At 36.9% G+C, this 19,872-nt stretch overlaps 1 protein-coding gene across 1 annotated transcript; it reads right to left on the reverse strand.

The window, feature by feature from the left end:
* Positions 1 to 661: 661 nt before the first annotated feature.
* Positions 662 to 16,948, reverse strand: coq8b (coenzyme Q8B). The gene is made up of 16 exons (XM_059330499.1): positions 16,880 to 16,948; positions 14,775 to 14,956; positions 13,500 to 13,656; positions 12,044 to 12,249; positions 11,149 to 11,215; positions 10,415 to 10,489; positions 9,564 to 9,683; positions 9,349 to 9,434; positions 8,673 to 8,813; positions 8,482 to 8,563; positions 5,566 to 5,659; positions 4,335 to 4,476; positions 3,723 to 3,830; positions 3,234 to 3,299; positions 1,908 to 1,994; positions 662 to 1,145 (listed from the first exon to the last, which is right to left on the reverse strand). Coding segments are annotated over exons 1-16 (1,908 nt in total). The 5' UTR covers positions 16,881 to 16,948; the 3' UTR covers positions 662 to 851.
* Between the last annotated feature and the right edge of the window lie 2,924 nt (positions 16,949 to 19,872).

The raw sequence follows: 19,872 nt of genomic DNA on the forward strand, positions 1-19,872 counted from the left end.
GAGCATTTATGGGTACAAGTCAGGAACCGGCCTACTTTACTTATTTCAAGGGTGCTGAATAAAAAAAAAAATGGTTCCCAAGCGAAATTTTGAGTTTTTGACCTTCTAATTTGCATATCAAAATGGCCGCCAAATTGCCCATCTTGCTCAGAATATAGTAGAGGCTCAGTGTCTTTTTTATGTATATATATATATATATATACAAAATACCAACTTTTAAGGTGAAATTAAGCATTATTTGTGTCATTTTTTAAGGCCGACATAAATATTCAATCAATATCACTTTTAAATGTTCCAGGTGGTATTTTGCATATATATATATATATATATATATATATATATATATATATATATATATATATATATATATATATATATATATATATATATATATATATATATATATATATATATATATATATATATATACATAAAAAGACACTGAGCCTCCACTATATTCTTGCTCTGACTCTAGACTATAGATCCAGAAACTTAATTTCCTCATCTTGATTGCCTACTTACAAAAAAACTAAGGGGAAATGGTCCAACGACTGAGCAAGATGGGCAATTTGGTCGCCATTTTGATATACAAATTAGAAGGTCAAAAACTCAAAATTTAGCTTGGGAACCATTTTTTTTGGACTCAGCACCCTTGAGATATGTAAGGTAGGCCGGTTCCTGACTTGTACCCATAAATGCTCCTCACTTCTTATAGGAGGCCTTTATTCTGAAATCCGTCTAGACTATTTCCTGACCAGCCCACTCTGAAGACGTATAGACAGTATCTGTGGGCAGAGACCTGGTCCCAGAGGGTCTAAGCAGAGACCTGGTCTCTGAGGGTCCCTGAGGGTCTAAGCAGCCTGCTCGGCCCGTCTCCTCTGGTCGTAGTGGTTGTAGACGTCCAGGAACATGTCCCTGCATGATATTCTGGCGTTGAGCTTGGAGCAGATGAGGAAGGAGCCGGCCATCTTGCGGTGCAGGGAGTAGGACTCCTCGGGGGGCGGGGTGAGGCGGTGGCGCAGCATGACGGGCACCAGGCTCTGGACGCGCTGCGTGGTGCTCTGGGTGCCGAAGTCAAACGGCTCGGCGGACGCAAAGGCCTCGCCAAGGATCATCACCGCGTCCACGTGGGCCTCCTCGAACGCCTGGAGGGAGCAGGAGAGAGTTATAACAGCTCTCTGACCTCAGGAGGCAATAAGGAGCTAATATAGGAGCTAGGAGCTGTAAACAGGGTCTGCAGCTCTCAACAAGTCACATTAAGACTTTTAAAAGACTTTTTAAGAGCATAATGAATACAATTTAAGACCCATTTCACATCAATACTGGCAAAAAAGTACAAAAGACATGAAGGAAAATCAGAGGCCCGGAATAACTTGCAAAGTAAGTTGCAAAGTTTTCTTGCAGAAGGTGCTTCATATACAGTCATGGAAAAAAATATAAGAAAAAAATATTAGATCATTGTTTTCTTCAAAGGTACATTTGTTTGGACAAATATAATGATAACAACAAAGAGTTTGATTTAAGAGCTGATATCTAGACATTTTCCATGGTTTTCTTGATAATGATTTTGGTTATTATCAAGAAAACCATGGAAAATGTCTAGATATCAGGGGCTGTTTACACAGAGCAGAGAGCATGTGGAGACCCAAAAAAACAGGGTTAAGAAAGGCTTTTGTGCTGCATTCATGTGGTGTCAGAATAATTGGAAAAAATCATATTTCATGGCTCATTTCATGATCAGAGTTGAAAAACTAACTCTGAGATATAATTCCTCACAATTCTTCAGGGCTGGAAACACACCACACTCTTTACAAACATACAAAACATATTTATAGGATGAAGAAGAGGGAAGCTGGAGGGAAAACCATATCAACAATAAATGAGCACAACAGACCAGAATACCTCACCTTGGTCTCGAAGCCTGTCAGGAACTTCAGCGTCCTGGATTTGGAAAGAACCGTGTCTCGATCCCCCACCGAGGCCGCGTACACAACCTGAACACAACACACACAACATGATCACATGGATGTGGTAAATACATTGGTTTTGCGTGATCGTTTTACTTGATTTTATGATTTTATGTTTTTATTGTATTCATGCATATTTTATTTTGTGCAGGCAGTACATTTTACATTTTATTTTATTTATTTTTATCCCATTTTTAATTTATTTTATCTTATTGCATCTTACTGATCTATTGTTTACTACATCTCTTTGTATTGTGTTATGTATTTATTGTTTGTGCAGCACTTTGGAAACCTTGTGTTTGCTAAAATTGTGCTATAGAAATAAAGTGGATTGGACTTCAGATTCAGACTCTCATGCTTAATTATTCACCGAAATCTTGTTGCATAAATCTTGTTATGTGATCCGCTGATTCTTGCAGTGGTGGAAAATAACTAAGTACATTTACTCAAGTACTGTACTTAAGTACAATTTTGAGGTACTTGTACTTTACTTGAGTATTTCCATTGTATGTAACTTTATACTTCTACTCCACTACATCTAGCTGACAGCTTTAGTTACTTTACAGGTCGAGATTTAACATCAAACATGATCAATTTAAAGAGATTAGACTTTTTTAAAAATTGAATCTTATAACAGTATATTAAGTAATTAAAGATAACGAACACATCGGACTGACTGATGACATCATGTAATACCATTTATCACCACTGACTACATTATGTTCATTATCATGGTCAATATATCTGTATTTATTACATGCCATGTCCACTTTACTCCTCTGACAGTTTATTCTTTATTTTTATATTGTTATATTTATATTCATGTTTGTATTATATATCGTTGTTACCTATTTTGTTCTTTATTTTTCTTATATTATCCTAGATTTTGGTTGTTTTTGTAATTGTTTTTGTAACTTGGAGCAATATAGAACCAGATTTTCCTTCGGGATTAATAAAGTTCTCTCTTATCTTTGCAAAATTAAAACACTGCTTACATAAAAGCATCAATACAAAAAATCTTATAATATATTTAGAATATATTAAACAATCTGAGTGGGTCCATTCTGTATAACGAGTACTTTTACTTTTGATACTTTAAGTACATTTCAATGCTGAAACTTTTGTACTTTTACTTCAGTAAGTTTTGAATGCAGGACTTTTACTGTAGTGGAGTAATTTAACAGTGTGTATTAGTACTTTTACTGCAGTAAAGGATCTGGATACTTCTTCCACCACTGGTGTCTTGTAATGTCAGATTGATCTTACCTGGATGTAGTCGTCAGTGAAGGATGCTGGGTAGCCTCGGCACGCTCCGAAGTCCAACAGAACCACCTGAGAGAAGACCAGAGTGTTTATTATCTGCTGCTTAGAATAAGAGTTTTTTGGTACAATTACATTATGCAATCAAAAATGGCATCATCATTAATTTGAGCAAAACTAGCTTACTGTATCAAACCTTGCTAGCATGAATTACTGAGTTTAATTTGATCCAAAACTTATTTAAACACAAAACACATTTAAATATGAAGATTACTGTGACAAATAACCTCATGTCTCTTTGGAGGCTAAAACATGAAACATTGAACTCCTCAACGTTATCTTTACAGTTTGATCTCACTTGAGTCTCTTTTCGTCCTTTCAAAATAAAAGTGTCCATTATCAAAACAGGCTTTTGTATAGTACTGTATATACATCTTTTATTTTGCCCATGTATGCATGTTTTCATACATTAACGTCCCTCCTACACCTCCTCACCTTGTTGGTGTCTGAGTTGTAGAAGAAGTTGGCCCAGTTTGGATCCGTCTGCATGAACCTGAACTCAAACAGTTCCCTGAGACACAGCTGGAGGATCCTGAAGCAGATCTGGAGACAGGAGGCAACATTTAAACGAGACACGTGGAATTAAGTGGTTTTGACAGAAATATCACACTTTTAAGCTTCATTTTGGTCACTTTTTCTCCCAGACACTTCTGTAACCTATGATCCATTCAAGGACCATCAGAAAGATCAGATTTTGACGGTAACGCCTGTTTTTACAGTTTCTTTCTATGATAAATAGTGAATCTTTGGTGATCTTTGAAATAAATCATACCTTTCAGAGGGATATGGTCGGTTTCAAAGGGTTACAGTAATTACAGCTTTATTTATCCATTCATTTATTAATGTAATATCGTATGTTTATTATGTCCAACTGGCCACTTTGTCCATCAAAAACACCTACTTTTTCTCCAGGCAGCCATCCACCTTATTATAATTCCACTAGTCATACGTAACTTCTGTTATATCTCAAATGTTCTAAGAATTAATCAAACTCTCTGACTCTCCCGTTTCCAGTTCAACTATGGGATCCATGTGAGTCTACCAGACCTGGTTCCTGGTGTCCTGGTCCAGTTCTACGCAGCGGTCCAGTGGGACTCCTTGGACCAGCTCCATGGCCAGCACCCTGCGGCCCGACAGCTCATCAATCACCTCAGGGACATGGAAATAGTCATCTCCCTCCAGCATGGACCTGGAGGCCAAGAAATAAAAAATAAAAAAAGAGTTTTTGCATTTACAGAACATGTTGAATATGTATGATACCAAAATTAATCTAAAAAATGCAAATAAAAAAGGTTAAAATTGACTTAACATTCTAGATTAACATGGACACAAAATGCAGTTAAACCGCAATATATTGTATCACAATATTCACCATGTCGCAAAATGCTAAAAGTCCCAATAACATTGTGTCGTGAAGTATTGGGGTAAAATCGCATCATGGGGCCGATATGCTGATTCACATCACTAAAAAAAGGAAAAGATTGCATTATAATATTTAAATCTATTTTATTTGTAAACCTTATTTTTGTTTTGATATTTGATTTGACTCCACCTAGGTTTTTTTTTTGTTTTGTTTTGTTTTGTTTTTGGTGGGTTTTTTAAATGTATTTTATTGCTTTTATTTTTCTACTATCATTCTGTTCTTTCGTGTTGATTTTAAGCATGAATGAACATGTACATTCTTTATTTTTGTATGTGAACGAAAGAAAAACAATAAAGAGAAGTTTAAAAAAAAAAAAAGGAGAAGACGACATTAATTGGTAGAGTGGTCACCCACTGATTGGAAGGTTGGTGGTTCCATCCCTGACCATGGCAGCTACATGTCCAAGTGTCCTTCAGCAAGATACTGAACCCCAACATGTCCCACCAATGCTGCGTTCATCAGTGTGTGAATGAATTCCCAGTGGTGGCAGGTGGCACCAGTGTGCCCTGGTAGCCTCTAACACCAGTATGAGTGTGTGTGTGAACGGGTGAATGAGCGTAGTGTGTAGTGTAATAGTGTAATAGTGTAATAGCGTGTGTAGTGTGTCGTGTAAAGCGCTTTGGATAAAAGTAGTGCAGTCCATTTACCATTTATAATAATAATAAAATCAAAGAAGAGCCATCTATATCCAGTCTAGTGATCATTTAGTGAAGGTCTGGTGATTACAGAGAACCATCCTGAACCTTTATGGCCTGATCCTTGTGGTTTCTATCCTGTGCAGTTAAATGACGTGTAACGGCTCATTAGTGGGCTTCAGTACCAGGTTTTATGGTTCAATACGCCACATAAACCTACCTGAACCTCTTGGCACACTCTGCTTCCCTCTTATAGTCGCACTCCCACGCCAGCTCCTTCTGCAGGACCTCCAGGCTGCTGTCTGCAAACAGACCTGAGGAGGAAGAAAACATGGAGACTTAGTCTAGACGGAATTGTCCAAAAAGTGAAAGTGAGGAGCATTTATGGGTACAAGTCGGGAACCGGCCTACTTTATTTATTTCAAGGGTGCTGCATCCAAAAAAAATGGTTCCCAAGCGAAATTTTGAGTTTTTGACTCTCATTTGCATATCAAAATGGCGGCCGTTGGTCATTGGACCATTTCCCCTTAGTTTTTTTGTAAGAAGGAAATCAAAGATGAGGAAATTAAGTGTCTGGATCTATAGTCTAGAGTCAGAGCAAGGATATAGTGGAGGCTCAGTTTTTTATGTATATGTATATATATATATATATATACAGTCAGGTCCGGAAATATTTGGACAGTGACACAATTTTCATAATTTTGGTTCTGTACGCTACCACAATGGATTTGAAATGAAATAATCGAGATGCAATTGAAGTGCAGAATTCCAGCTTTAATTTGAGGGTATTCACAACAAAATTGAAGGAAGGGTTTAGGAATTGCAACAATTTTCAAACATAATCCCCTCATTTTAAAGGACCTAAAGTAATTGGACAAATGAATATAATCATAAATAAAATGTTCATTCTTAATACTTTGTTGAGAATCCTTTGCAGGCGATGACTGCCTGAAGTCTGGAACCCATGGACATCACCAAACGCCGGGTTTCCTCCTTTGTGATGCTTTCCCAGGCCTTGACTGCAGCTGTCTTCAGTTGTTGTTTGTTTGCAGGTCTTTCTGCCTTAAGTTTTGTCTTAAGCAAGTGGAATGCATTCTCGATCGGATTGACTCGGCCATTGTAGAATATTCCACTTCTTTGCCTTGTAAAACTCCTGGGTTGCTTTCGCAGTATGTTTTGGGTCATTGTCCATCTGCATGGTGAAGCGCCGTCCAATCAACTTTGCTGAATTTGGCTGAATGTGAGCAGACAGAATGTTCCTATAGACTTCAGAATTCATGAGGCTGCTTCCGTCTGCTGTCACATCATCAGTAAACACTGATGACCCAGTGCCATTAAAAGCCATGCATGCCCAAGCCATCACACTGCCTCCACCATGTTTTACAGGTGATGTGGTGTGCTTCGGTTCATGAGCCGTTCCAAGCCTTCTCCATACTTTTCTCTTCCCATCATTCTGGTACAGGTTGATCTTAGTTTCATCTGTCCAAAGAATACTGTTCCAGAACTGGGCTGGCTTTTTTAGATGTGTTTTGGCAAACTCTAATCTGGCCTTTCTATTCTTGAGGCTTATGAATGGTTTGCACCTTGTTGTGAACCCTCTGTATTTGCTCTTGTGAAGTCTTCTCTTTATGGTAGACTTGGATAATGATACGCCAACTTCCTGGAGAGTCTGTCTCACCTCATTAGATGTTGTGAAGGGGTTCTTCTTTACCATTGAAACGATCCTGCGGTCATCAACCGCTGTTGTCTTCCGTGGACGTCTGGGCCTTTTTGGGTTGCCGAGCTCACCAGTGCGTTCCTTTTTTCTCAGAATGTACCAAACTGTTGATTTGGCCACTCGTAATGTTTCTGCTATCTCTCTGATGGATTTCTTCTTTTTTCTCAGCCTGAGGATGGCCTGTTTCACTTGCATTGAGAGCTCCTTTGACCGCATGTTGTGGATTCGCAGCAAACACTTCCAAATGACAATGCCACACATGAAGTCAACTCCAGGCCTTTTGCCTGCTTAATTGATGATGAAATAACGAGGGAATAGCCCAAACCTGCTCATGAGAACGCTTTGAGTTAATTGTCCAATTACTTTAGGTCCCTTGAAATGAGCGGTCTATGTATGAAAATTGTTGCATTTCCTAAACCCTTCCTCCAATTTTGCTGTAAATACTCTCAAATGAAAGCTGAAATTCTGCACTTCAATTGCATCTCAATTATTTCATTTCAATATCTGTGTGGTAGCGTACAGGGACACAATTATGAAAATTGTGTCACTGTCCAAATATTTCCGGACCTGACTGTATATATATATATGCAAAATACCAACTTTTAAGGTGAAATTAAGCATTATTTGTGTCATTTTGTTAAGGCCGACATAAATGTTCAATCAATCACTTTGAAATGTTCCAGTTGGTATTTTGCATACATATATATATAAATACATAAAAAGACACTGAGCCTCCACTATATCCTTGCTCTGACTCTAGACTATAGATCCAGAAACTTAATTTCCTCATCTTTGATTGCCTACTTACAAAAAAACTAAGGGGAAATGGTCCAACGACTGAGCAAGATGGGCAATTTGGTGGCCATTTGATACAAATTAGAAGGTCAAAAACTCAAAATTTCGCTTGGGAACCATTTTTTTTGGACTCAGCACCCTTGAGATCTGTAAGGTAGGCCGGTTCCTGACTTGTACCCATAAATGCTCCTCACTTCTTATCGGAGGCCTTTATTCTGAAATCCGTCTAGCTTGGTCATCTTTAAACACAACAACAGGGTTTCTGCAAATTAGCAAAGTGTGGACACAGTTTTCTTGTTGTGTGTGACTCTGTGATGTTGTATATAAATGATAAAATGGTTTAATCAGTAGTTGTGATAAACAGTTTCATGTTTCTGACTGAAGCATGGGAATGGACATAATAAGGAAAAAAGTCACATCTCTGTTAAAGATGGAGACACCATCAGTAAAAACTACAGCACCACCCCATGGGCTAAACTGGAACAGAGACAATATTGAACTGAAAGAACAGAAATTAATCAATGGGAGAACAATCTACAGTCTATCTATCTATCTATCCATCTATAATATCCTCAACATGGTGTTATAACCAAACACTAGAACAGATATGGAAGCAGTTGTTACCGTCTGGCAGGGCGACGCTCATCTTCAGGACAGACATCAGGTTGTTGATGTCGCTGTGGATGCTCTCTGCTACTCCAGGGTACTGAGGAACAAGAGATGGATCAATCAATCTATTTATCTATCAGACAGAGAGAGGACGAGGAGGTGAAGGACTCAGAGGAGGTGAAGGACAGAGATGGAGTGATGGATACCTGGATCTTCATGGCGATCTCTCGTCCGTCCTTTAAGACGCCGTGATGAACCTGGCCGATGGAAGCTGCAGCAAACGGTTTGTCTTCAAAAGACGTCAGCTTGTCTCTCCAGCCGGGACCCAGCTCCTCCTCCAGAACCTTCTACACAACCAGACCACAACAAAACATCTTCTTACTCTGTGGAATCAGCACGGCTGGAAGTGTGAACAGAGATGGTGTAAACTGTGTAAACAGCCTCTCCTGTCCTCTCCTCTCTGCTCTGTGTAAACAGCTTGTCCTCTCCTCTCTGCTCTGTGTAAACAGTTTTTCAGTGAGTATTTGTCCCGTGATTGTTGGTCTCAGCAGAATCAATCATGGCTTCACAGTGTCTCTAATGAGCAGAACTTAATGTTTTTAACAGGATCTAGTTATTGCAAATGGCTTATTTCTGATGACATTTAGAATTAAGTGATTTTATCAGAAATATCACAATTTAAACTTAATTTTGGCTACTTTTTCTCACAGAAACTTTTGGAACTGATGATCCATTCAAGTCTGTCTGAAAGATCAAATTTCGATAATAAAGCCTGATTTACAGTTTCTTTCTACGATAAATGGTGTAATCTTGGTGATCTTTGAAAGAAAGGGACATGGTCGGGTTCAGAGGGTTAAAGGTTAAAGGTCAGCTGGTGCTTACATTCATCTGCCAGGTGGGCATGAAGTCAGCGCTCTGCCTGACCCGCTCAAAGATCCTCTGCAGCTGGGGGTTGATGAAGTTGTTATCTGAGAAAGAATGAAAAATATTTAGTTCACTGCCAGGACTCTTGTGACTGTGAGGACATCAACAGGTTCTGCAGTGATGACAGCGTTATAATATATAATATGAAATATAATTTATAATATATATATTACCCTGCAGGCTGAACATCTGTCCGATCTTCAGAGCAGCTCCACGGACCTTACACAGCGTGTTCACGATCCTCTCAGCGTTGGCCTCCGACAGCAGAGGAGAGTCTAACAGGGCGTTAGCTGCTACACACACACACACACACACACACACACACACACACACACACACAGAGACAACACACACACACAGGATTATTAGCAGTAAAATAAAAGCAGAGGTTTAAACAAGAATAGTTTGTCTTTGCAAGTATCTTCAAAGGGCTGCATGTAAATAATTAAGCTTTCACACACACACACACACACACACACACACACACACACACAATACAACTACCACACACACACAATATTACAACGCCCCCCCCCCCCCCACACACACACACACACACACACAATATCGCACAATACAAAAACCTCACACACACAAAATACAACAACCACACACACAAAACAACAACCTCTCTCTCACACACACACAAACAATATTACAACGCCCCCCCCCCCCCACACACACACACACACACACAATATCACACAATACAACAACCTCACACACACACAATACAACAACCTCCTACACACACACACACACACACACGCACACGCACACGCTCACGCACACACGCTCCTGCCCTGACTAGCCAGCTGTAGAAAGCAGCATGTAAGAGCTGTGGTGGTGGTTCATCATTTAACACATATTAAAGCCGTCTCTGAGTTCTAGTTAACAGCTTTGATTAAAGGCATGAACTCTTCTCCACGGCTGACCAGCTGGATCTGCAGAGTGTTGCTCTGGACCTGAAGATCTTTTTTTACAGGAGAGAAGAGCTGAGGAGAGCAGAGAAGAAGACCTTTACCTCCTTTCTGTTTGCCTCCCAGTGACTGTTTTGCCACTTCTGCAATGGTTCCAATCCCAAGTCCTACTGCCAGTCCTGCAGCAGGGAGACACAGACACAAGGGATGTTTTCTATTTTGAACATTTACTTAAAATTATATTCAAATTCAGGCATATTAACTTTGAGAACATAAAGGTTATTTCCCAGGAAATGTCCTGTTCTGTAAAGGAGGAGGGACATTTCAAACAGAACAGCCTTCACTACAAAGGTGCTCAGTTATGTCAGTCACTTCACTTTGTGATATTTTTGTTCTGCTGAGAGTGTTGGTGATATAATAATGATAAAACGTTGTCAGGGTTTGTCCTGTGATGACTAACGTGTGAGGTATGAACATGTGGTTTAATAGCTGCATTTTATGGATGTAATTACTGCTTTCTGTGCTCTTTATCTCCAGCTCTATAAACTCTCAAAAGTTAGATATTAGGCGCGTTTGCATTCGGTACTTTTTCCCTCTAGTGAGTCGCTCTGGCTGTGGCTGGGGAGAGAGGCTCCGCCCAACTTAACCAGTTAGTGGCTCAGAAAACTAACTAACTAACTAACTAGTGGGCGGAGCCAAAACACTGCCGCTTTCCAGGAAGTACTCAGTGGAAACACGCCTATTCTCTCCTGGACAACTGTGAATCAACAATGTGTCTAGCCAAATATGAAACATACAGCAGTGAAAAAACATTTTGAAAAAAGCATATTGTTCTTACCCCCAAAATTAACCAGCCTGCTGATTCTAGTGGCGGGAACCTTCCTCTCTTTGGCACGGTCACTCAACTAAAGGGAGACAGAACAAGAACAATAAATAAAAAAATGTGTTTGAAAAAATGTTCAGATATTTAGGGCCACGGGGCACGCAATTTCGTCCCGCTACTAGTCCTACAACTTGAAGAGTTGCAGGACAAATTATATATCAAAACGTGCGGTTTGATCGGGATCGGTGTGCTATTACTTTTCTTACGTCGCGAAAAACTGCCCAAATTTTAATTTTAATATGGGAGCCTCATTGGCTCCCATATTAAAAACACAGGAAGATTTCTGAAAAAAGGGAGATGGAACAGTTTTTTTAGATCGCTCTAACAAAGCTATTTTTTCATTTTTCTGGAAAAAAAAAAACATATTTAGACGTTCAGGAAGAACTCAGAACTCTTTCAAAACTTTAAGCTTCACTGCTCTCATTTTTTATGAATTAAACATGAAAAAGCCGAACTTTGCAGCGTTATTTCATCAACTTCCCGAAACAATATTCCCTGACGCACCTATAGACTCATTAGATCTTATAGTTTCATATGATACTAGTATCTCCAGTATATTCCTGACAAAAACAGCAAAAATACTGACGGCCCGCCGGAACCCTAAATATCGATACTTGGCGGCATGAATCGATATAATATTGCCACGCAAAATATGGCGGTAATATGCTGTATTGATTTTTTCCCCACCACCTCTATTAGGTACTAGCCTGCTGATCAAACTAACTGATTAAGATTAGATGTTTAAAGGGAAAGACAAAAGGAAACTCTCTCTGGTATAAACAGCTTCATAACTCGTGCTGATTATTTTCTTTGATCACAGTTATTCTGCAGGTTGAGTCCTTCCACCCACCTTCTGTCTGACAGGTTTCACCAGGGCCTGCTTGGCCTCCCTGGCTTTCTTCATGTCTTCTGGTGTGAGTCTGGCGACCACCGTGTCGTGGATAGACCTGGTCTGGTAGTAGAACCTGTGGAGGCGGGGGGCCGTGTGCAGGAAGCGAGCGTCCTGTCCCGGCCAGCCAGACCCTGCAGGAGCTGCCCCGGGGGCAGGGGGGACGCCTGGCAGCCAGAGGAGAGGGCAACATTAAACACACGTTATAACAGTTTTGGATTTTTCATTAGTTTTAGTTTTAATTTCGTTGTCAATTTTTGTTTTCAAATTCAGTTAGTTTTAATTCGTTTTTAGAGTGAGTTTGCTAGTTTTAATGAGTTTTTATTTTTTGAAAATGCTTAGTTTTAGTTTAGTTTTTATTAGTTGTAGTTGTTTTGTAATGGGGTATTTGTTGGGTCCAGATTCAATAAGGTCACAATAAATGTTTCCTTTATTTCCTTTGTCTGATCCATCTCAGCCCCAATAAGTTTATTATTAAGTCATAAAACCAGATAGATGAAATAGATTTCATATCCACCAAAAAGGTTTATGGAGGAAAAAAGTTGACAAAGACGAAAACGAAGGACATTTTCACTATAATTTAGTTAGTTTTGTAATCACAAAATACAGTTTCAGTTAGTTATGGTTTTTTTTAAAAACTCTCGTTTAAATTTTTATTTTAGTTAACGAAAATGTTTTTTCAATTCTAGTTTTCGTTATTTCGTTAGTTTTCGTTAACTATAATAACCTTGCATTGAACACACGACATGAAACTCAGACATCCGTGTGTGTGTGTGTGTGTGTGTGTGTGTGCGTGTGTGTGTCTGTGTGTGTGTCTGACCTGTTGACACCCAAGAAAGTAACATACACTAAATGACAAAAACATAAGACTTTTTTGTATACTCTCTTATCTTACAAGAGAATAAGAGCAAAATACTGTCAATATATTAGCACCTGGTGTGTTAGCATTAGTGGAAATTATAAAATTAAAATTAGTGGAAATAATAACACATTTACATTATCAATCAGACTTATAATATGTTCTCTATACAGTAGAAATGTAGCCCAAAGGGATACAACACACACTACAACTCTCTCACACACACACACACACACACACACACAAAATACAACTACACACACACACACACATAATACAACTACACACACACACAAACACATACAGAGACACAACACACCCAAAACACACAAACACACAACACGCACACCCTTGACTACATATCTTCAAACTGTTTTGTTCTAGAACAACAATCTTTACAAATATCACAACACTGAAAAAGAACCAATGCAATTAAAATACTCACACACAAAATAAAGTATTTTGTGACAGATACTTATATCTTATATAAGTGATATACTCTATCTTATACAGATAGAGTTTATCAGCTTCCTGTTAACACGCTGGCAGTGACCGTACCTGTTGGCGTCTCTGCTGCAGCTGCAGCTCTGGTCTGGCTTTGCTCCGCAGCATCAGGAGTGAACTCTGACCCCATGGCCCACTTGGCTGCTTCTTCAGGGTCCACAGAGTCCCAACCCTCCGCATCCGGGAACACATCCTCCTTTACCGACTGCTGCTACACACACAGCACAGTGGGACAAGTCATTAAGTCAAATAATTACATTTACATTTAGTCATTTAGCAGACGCTTTTATCCAAAGCGACTTACAGGAAGAGTAAAAGCAAACAATCAAGGTATACTGCAATAAGAGCTATTAGTGCATCATAATTACTATATGTACATATAAATTGGGCTGCATTTTATTATTATTTTTATTATTAATGAATCTATTGATTGTTCTTTTAACCCTCTGAACCGCAACATTCCACCAGATTGACATGTATGTTTTCTTTAAGAGATTACCAAAAACTGAAGCATCCATCGTAGACAGAAACTGTTAAAACAGGCTTTATCATCAAAATCTGAACTGATCGACGGTCCTCGATCGGATCATAGGTAACGTACATTTCCGTTAGAGCAGTAGTTCTCAACCTTTTTGAGTCGCGACCCCCAATTTAACATGCATGTTGTCCGCGACCCCCGCTCACTGAACACAATCTCACACACACAGTTCAGATCACCCAAAAAAGAAACAAAATGACCACAAAATGATCAAAAAAAGACACAAAATGACCCAAAAAAATAAATTAAGTGACCAAAAAGACTAAAACACATTAACACACTAACACATGAACACTTTAACACAGTGGAGACAGAGCTGACTTCCTAAATGATTTGGCGACCCCCAGAAATCATCTCAAGACCCCAATTGGGGTCCCGACCCCAAGGTTGAGAACAGCTGCGTTAGAGAACCAAAATGGACCAAAGAGGACCAAAACAAAGCTTAAAACTGTGGTACTGATGCACAGTCAGAGATCAAATTAAAATGAATGAATACACAGATTGATTAAAAGTTACACGTGATCGACCATGAATCCATCATCCCTAGTGGAGACACAATTTATTTTTCCGATATTCATGACACTTCTGGGACATTTCTGGAAAAGTGTTGTATATATAAACTGCATTTCATTTAAACTGAGAAATTCAACTTGTGTTTTTTCATGCAGGACTCATATATTGCAGTGAAATACAGTGAGGACTGTGGGGCTCGGGTTCAGAGTGTTAATGAATTATTTAGCATGCTTATAATAATAAAGTAATGGATTCAGGGTCCGAGCTGGAATACTCACCGAGCTGCTGCCCCCCATAAAGGTCCCCATGAGTCCTTCGGCCACGTCCTGAGCAGCTTTGACGCCGGCGGCCATGGAGGAGTTACACGCCATCAGTCGGAGCTGTTCTCCCTGTGTGGCGACCAGGGCAGAGCCCACCTTACCTGCCCCACGCAGCACCTGCAGGACTTCTGCCATCACCACTTCATACAGAGAGAGAAGAGAGAGAAGAGAGTCAACTCAGATATTTACGTTCTCAAGTTCTTTTGTTGCAGTGGCGGTTTTTCACAGGGGCCTCCAGGGGCCACACCAAGGTTATTATAGTTAACGAAAACTAACGAAATAACGAAAACTAGAATTGAAAAAACATTTTCGTTAACTGAAATAAAAATAAAAACTAGAGTTTTTAAAAAAAACATAATTAACTGAAACTGTATTGTGTGGTTACAAAACTAACAAAATGTCCTTAGTTTTCGTTTTTGTCAACTTTTTTCATTCATAATTCAGTGTTTCTATTGGAACATGCAACACATGGTGAATATGTTTACTGAGACTGGGATGTTTACACTAGAACCAAAATTAATAACCTAAGTTAATAACCTTATTGGGGCTGAGATGATAAACCAAAGGAAATAAAGGAAACATTTATTATGACCTCTTTGAATCTGGCACCAACACATAGCCCATTACAAAAAAAACAACTAAAACTAACACTAAAACTAATAAAAACTAAACTAAAACTAAGCATTTTCAAAAACTAAAAACTAAACTAAAACTAGCAAACTCACTCTAAAAACTAACTAAAACTAACTGAATTTGAAAACAAAAATTCACAACGAAATTAAAACTAAAACTAATGAAAAATCCAAAACTATTGTAACCTTGGTCACTGCCCCTGTGAAGAAGCCCTCGGCCCCTGCTGTGGCCTCGGTGTCAAATTAATAATAAAATGATCAATTTATAACAACGATGTGTACATTGTGAAAGCTTGTGCATATATAAAAAAGATCATTCTCACTGTACTGCACTTTCAAAATTAAAAAAAAAGTAGTTGTGCACAAAAATGAGAAAGTCATTGTCATATAAAAATAATTGTTATTGTTGGTAAGTCTCATTGTTTCAATCAATGTATTTGTATCTTCCAAATATACTTAAATGAGATATTTAAATAAGTTAAAATAAAGGTTTTGAATGCTTAAATATCATCTCTGCTGTTTTTAATGTGCCTCTGATTAAACACAGTAAAACTGGTCTAGAACGCCACTGTTTGGTTGTTTTCTGTTCCATATAATATAATAATAATATGCCCAGACTGAATTTTAATAATTTTAAGATCTGTGAGAAACTTTAAGCGTTTTCAGGTCCACTGTGGTCAGGTCCAGCTGTTTGTCGTATTTCAGTTCACAGATCTGACTGTCCTTCTTCTTAGTTTCTCACAGATCTTAAAATTTTAATTTTAATTGGGATTTTGTCCACTCAGCACCTTTTGTGTGGAATAAGTTACAGAGTGACTGGAAACGAACATTGAACACTTTCTCATCTAAACTGAAAGTACCTGAAGACGACTCTATAACATTTTCATAATCTGTTTGTAAATGTAATCATTTTTGCTCTTTTGTTTGTCCTTGGTTTGTGTTCTTCAGGTCTCCCTTGAAGAAGAGGTTGAGTAAATGTACTTTCCAGCAGTGATTTAACGTAGCAGACACGCCCACCACTCTCTCTATAACCCTAATAAGAACATGTTTTAAAGAGAAAACTCTGTGAAGGTTTTGCAGATGAATGTAAAGAGTTCTGGGACGAAATGTTTCTTCTTCAGCCCGTCAGGTGTTTAACCTTGGAGGTCAACATGTCATGAACACGTGTCCTTCAGTAACGGTGCTCTACTGACCTGCAGTCTATTATTAATGCACATTAATAATAGAATAACAGAAGCAGATATAACAATCTCAGATAGGTTGAGAGTAGTTTTATTAGCTAGCTCTGATGTGATAGTTAGTGTCGACCCTGTTGTGTGACGTCACTAGCTGTAAAGAGGAGCTTTAAAACACAACGTAGCTAAAAAACAAACACGTAAGAAGGGAGAATATTAATAAAACATTCAGCTGTTTAAAAGAAGAGAGACTCACTTGTCCTGGAGCTGTTTATCCCGTCTTTCCTCTGGACGGACTGTCCTCTCCAGATCTGTCCCTCTCGGTCTGTTTTGCAACGATTTTCAAATCCGGAAGTTCATCTTTGACTGACAAGACTACCCACCAATCACAGTCCGGGCTTTAACAAAGGAGGCGGGGTCTATTCCGCTAACCAATAGGAGCGCAGGAGCCCTAGATGATGGACGTCCACATCAGAGCCTTTGGTCCAATAGTAGTTGACATAAGGCGGGCCTTATAAGGAAACGACCAATCACAATGAAGGGTGTGTCATCGCCTTGGAGAATGCAGACTTGCACGTGCAACTGTTAGGTACTGTTACCAAACCAAAGAACAGGACAAAATGTTTTAAACCTTATGTTATGTTGTTATGTTTTTTTATGTATGCAATTAAACATTTAAGCTACATTTCTGACAAAATGTATATGTATATATATACGTTATATATATATATATATATATATATATATATATATATATATATATATATATATATATATATATATATATATATATATATATATATATATATACATATTTATACGTTATATATATATATATGTATATATATATATATATATTCCAAAAAAAGCAAAAATAAATGGTAAAAAAATATATATATATATGTCAGCAAACGGTCATATTAAATTAATTAAAAAGTAGTAGTAGTTTAGTTTATTTACAGATATAGAAATATATTTTTGATAATACAGGTAGGCATATATACCTAATATACCAAACCAAAGAACAGTACAAAATGTTTTAAACCTTATGTTACGTTGTTATGTTTTGTTATGTATGCAATTAAACATTTAAGATACATTTCTGACTAAATGTATATATATATATATATATATATATATATATATATATATATATATATATACATATATACATTCTCTCTCTATATATATATATACATTTTATATATATATATATATATATATATATATATATATATATATATATATATATATAGTCCAAAAAAAGGAAAAAGAAATGGTAAAAAAAATATGTCAGCAAACGGTCATATTAAATAAATTAAAAAGCAGTAGTAGTTTAGTTTATTTACAGATATAGAAATATATTTTTGATAATACAGGTAGGTAAATATACCTAATTTTAAAGAAATTACCTTTAATGTGAGGCAAAGTGTTTATCTTTTTTTTATGGTGTCATTTTATGTTTGTTTGTTTTTTCATTAAATTTGAATACTGTAAAAGATAATGATAATAATAATGATAATTTACAAATATAAACTTCCATTTTTACAGGTGATATTTGTAATAAAAAGTGACTTCTCTTATTTATGGGGTTTGCACCTACTGCAGAAAAAAAGAAAAACCCTGTAGAATAATACAGTACATGTCTGGAAAATAACTGTTTAGCTGTATTTGTTACAGAATGAGTCTTTTCACCGAGAGTAGTATAGTTTTTTTCTGAAAACAGAAATTTTGGTCAGTCTTCTTCTCTGGTCTTCCATCATTGCAGCCATATATATATATATATATATATATATATATATATATATATATATATATATATATATATATATATATATATATATATATATATATATGTATGTATGTATGTCTATGATTGCAGCACTGTGTGGCCCTCTGCTGGACAGAGGAGGTGCTGACTGCAGCTGCTGCTGGTCTCCAGGCTTTTCTTTTCTGAAATGCAAACATGCAAACCAAAACTATCACACACTTACTTTATTTATCCACCGCTATATCTAAAATGCATTTTAATGTGTATTACATACAGCTTAGTATCTAAAATACTGAGATTTCTTTGTGTTTATTTTGTAACACACAGGCATCTACAGGTTTTGGAAGATAAGATAAAACTTAATTGATCCCTGTTGGGAACTAGGTCAGAGCAGCAGATAGAAAAGAACAGTGTAGGAAATCTCATATAGTGTTGACAAAAGTATAAAATAAAACAAAGTATTTATTTCAAATGCCAAATAACAAGACAAGGAATTAAATGGTGAAAGAAAAAAAAGTATATTAGGAAATGTTGACTAATGTGAACCTGATCTGGTACAAAATATGGAAAATATGCATTGCATAATATTGATCAAATAATAAGACATGCATATACAGTATATGAAATAGATGGAGAATGGTAATACTATTTTGTGCATACTATTAAGATAAGATTATATACATGCATTTTATACATACACACATTATATGCATGAAATACAAGGCCGTCTATTGATTGTTATTATTAATATTGCACATGGGGTTTATCCTGAGAGTATTCTGTATTGCACAGATATTGCACAACAGTGAAAATAAATTCTTGCATGTTAAATAGATTATTGTATGTTGTGATATAAAGAATAAATAAAAAATATATTACAATATGTATGTATATATATATAGGCAAAGTATATACACAGTCTATTATTAAATGGTATAAAAACATATATATATATATATATAATATAGAAACTATGAAGAAGATATTTAAATAAGGTATGCTGTACAGCGAATATGTAAAAGGAGAAAGTATGTTTATTAGGGAATTTCAGACATACAGACGGGAGAGTTACAAAGATACCATAAATAAAAGAAGAAAAGAAAAAAAGACATTATATATATATATATATATATATACACACACATAAATATACATACATTACATACGCATTATATACATAAAATACTTACAAGGCTGCTATTGGACGTTATTAATATTGATCTTTCCTGAGAGTATTTTGTATTATTATTACATAATAACACTCTTAAATCTGACCACATTAGGCCTATATTAGGCCTTCTGTATTGTTTCTATATTATATATGCCATATACCATATATACTATACTGTGTATATCTCTGCATATATTTATTTATTGATGTTCATACCACTATGTGCAACAACATATTTAACCTATTTCATTTTCAGACCAGACTTTGACAATCACTGCACTATAAACACAGTACAATATTCTTTAAT

The sequence above is a fragment of the Centropristis striata genome, chromosome 4 (genome assembly GCF_030273125.1).
Source record: "Centropristis striata isolate RG_2023a ecotype Rhode Island chromosome 4, C.striata_1.0, whole genome shotgun sequence".
In the NCBI taxonomy this organism is placed as follows: domain Eukaryota; kingdom Metazoa; phylum Chordata; class Actinopteri; order Perciformes; family Serranidae; genus Centropristis; species Centropristis striata.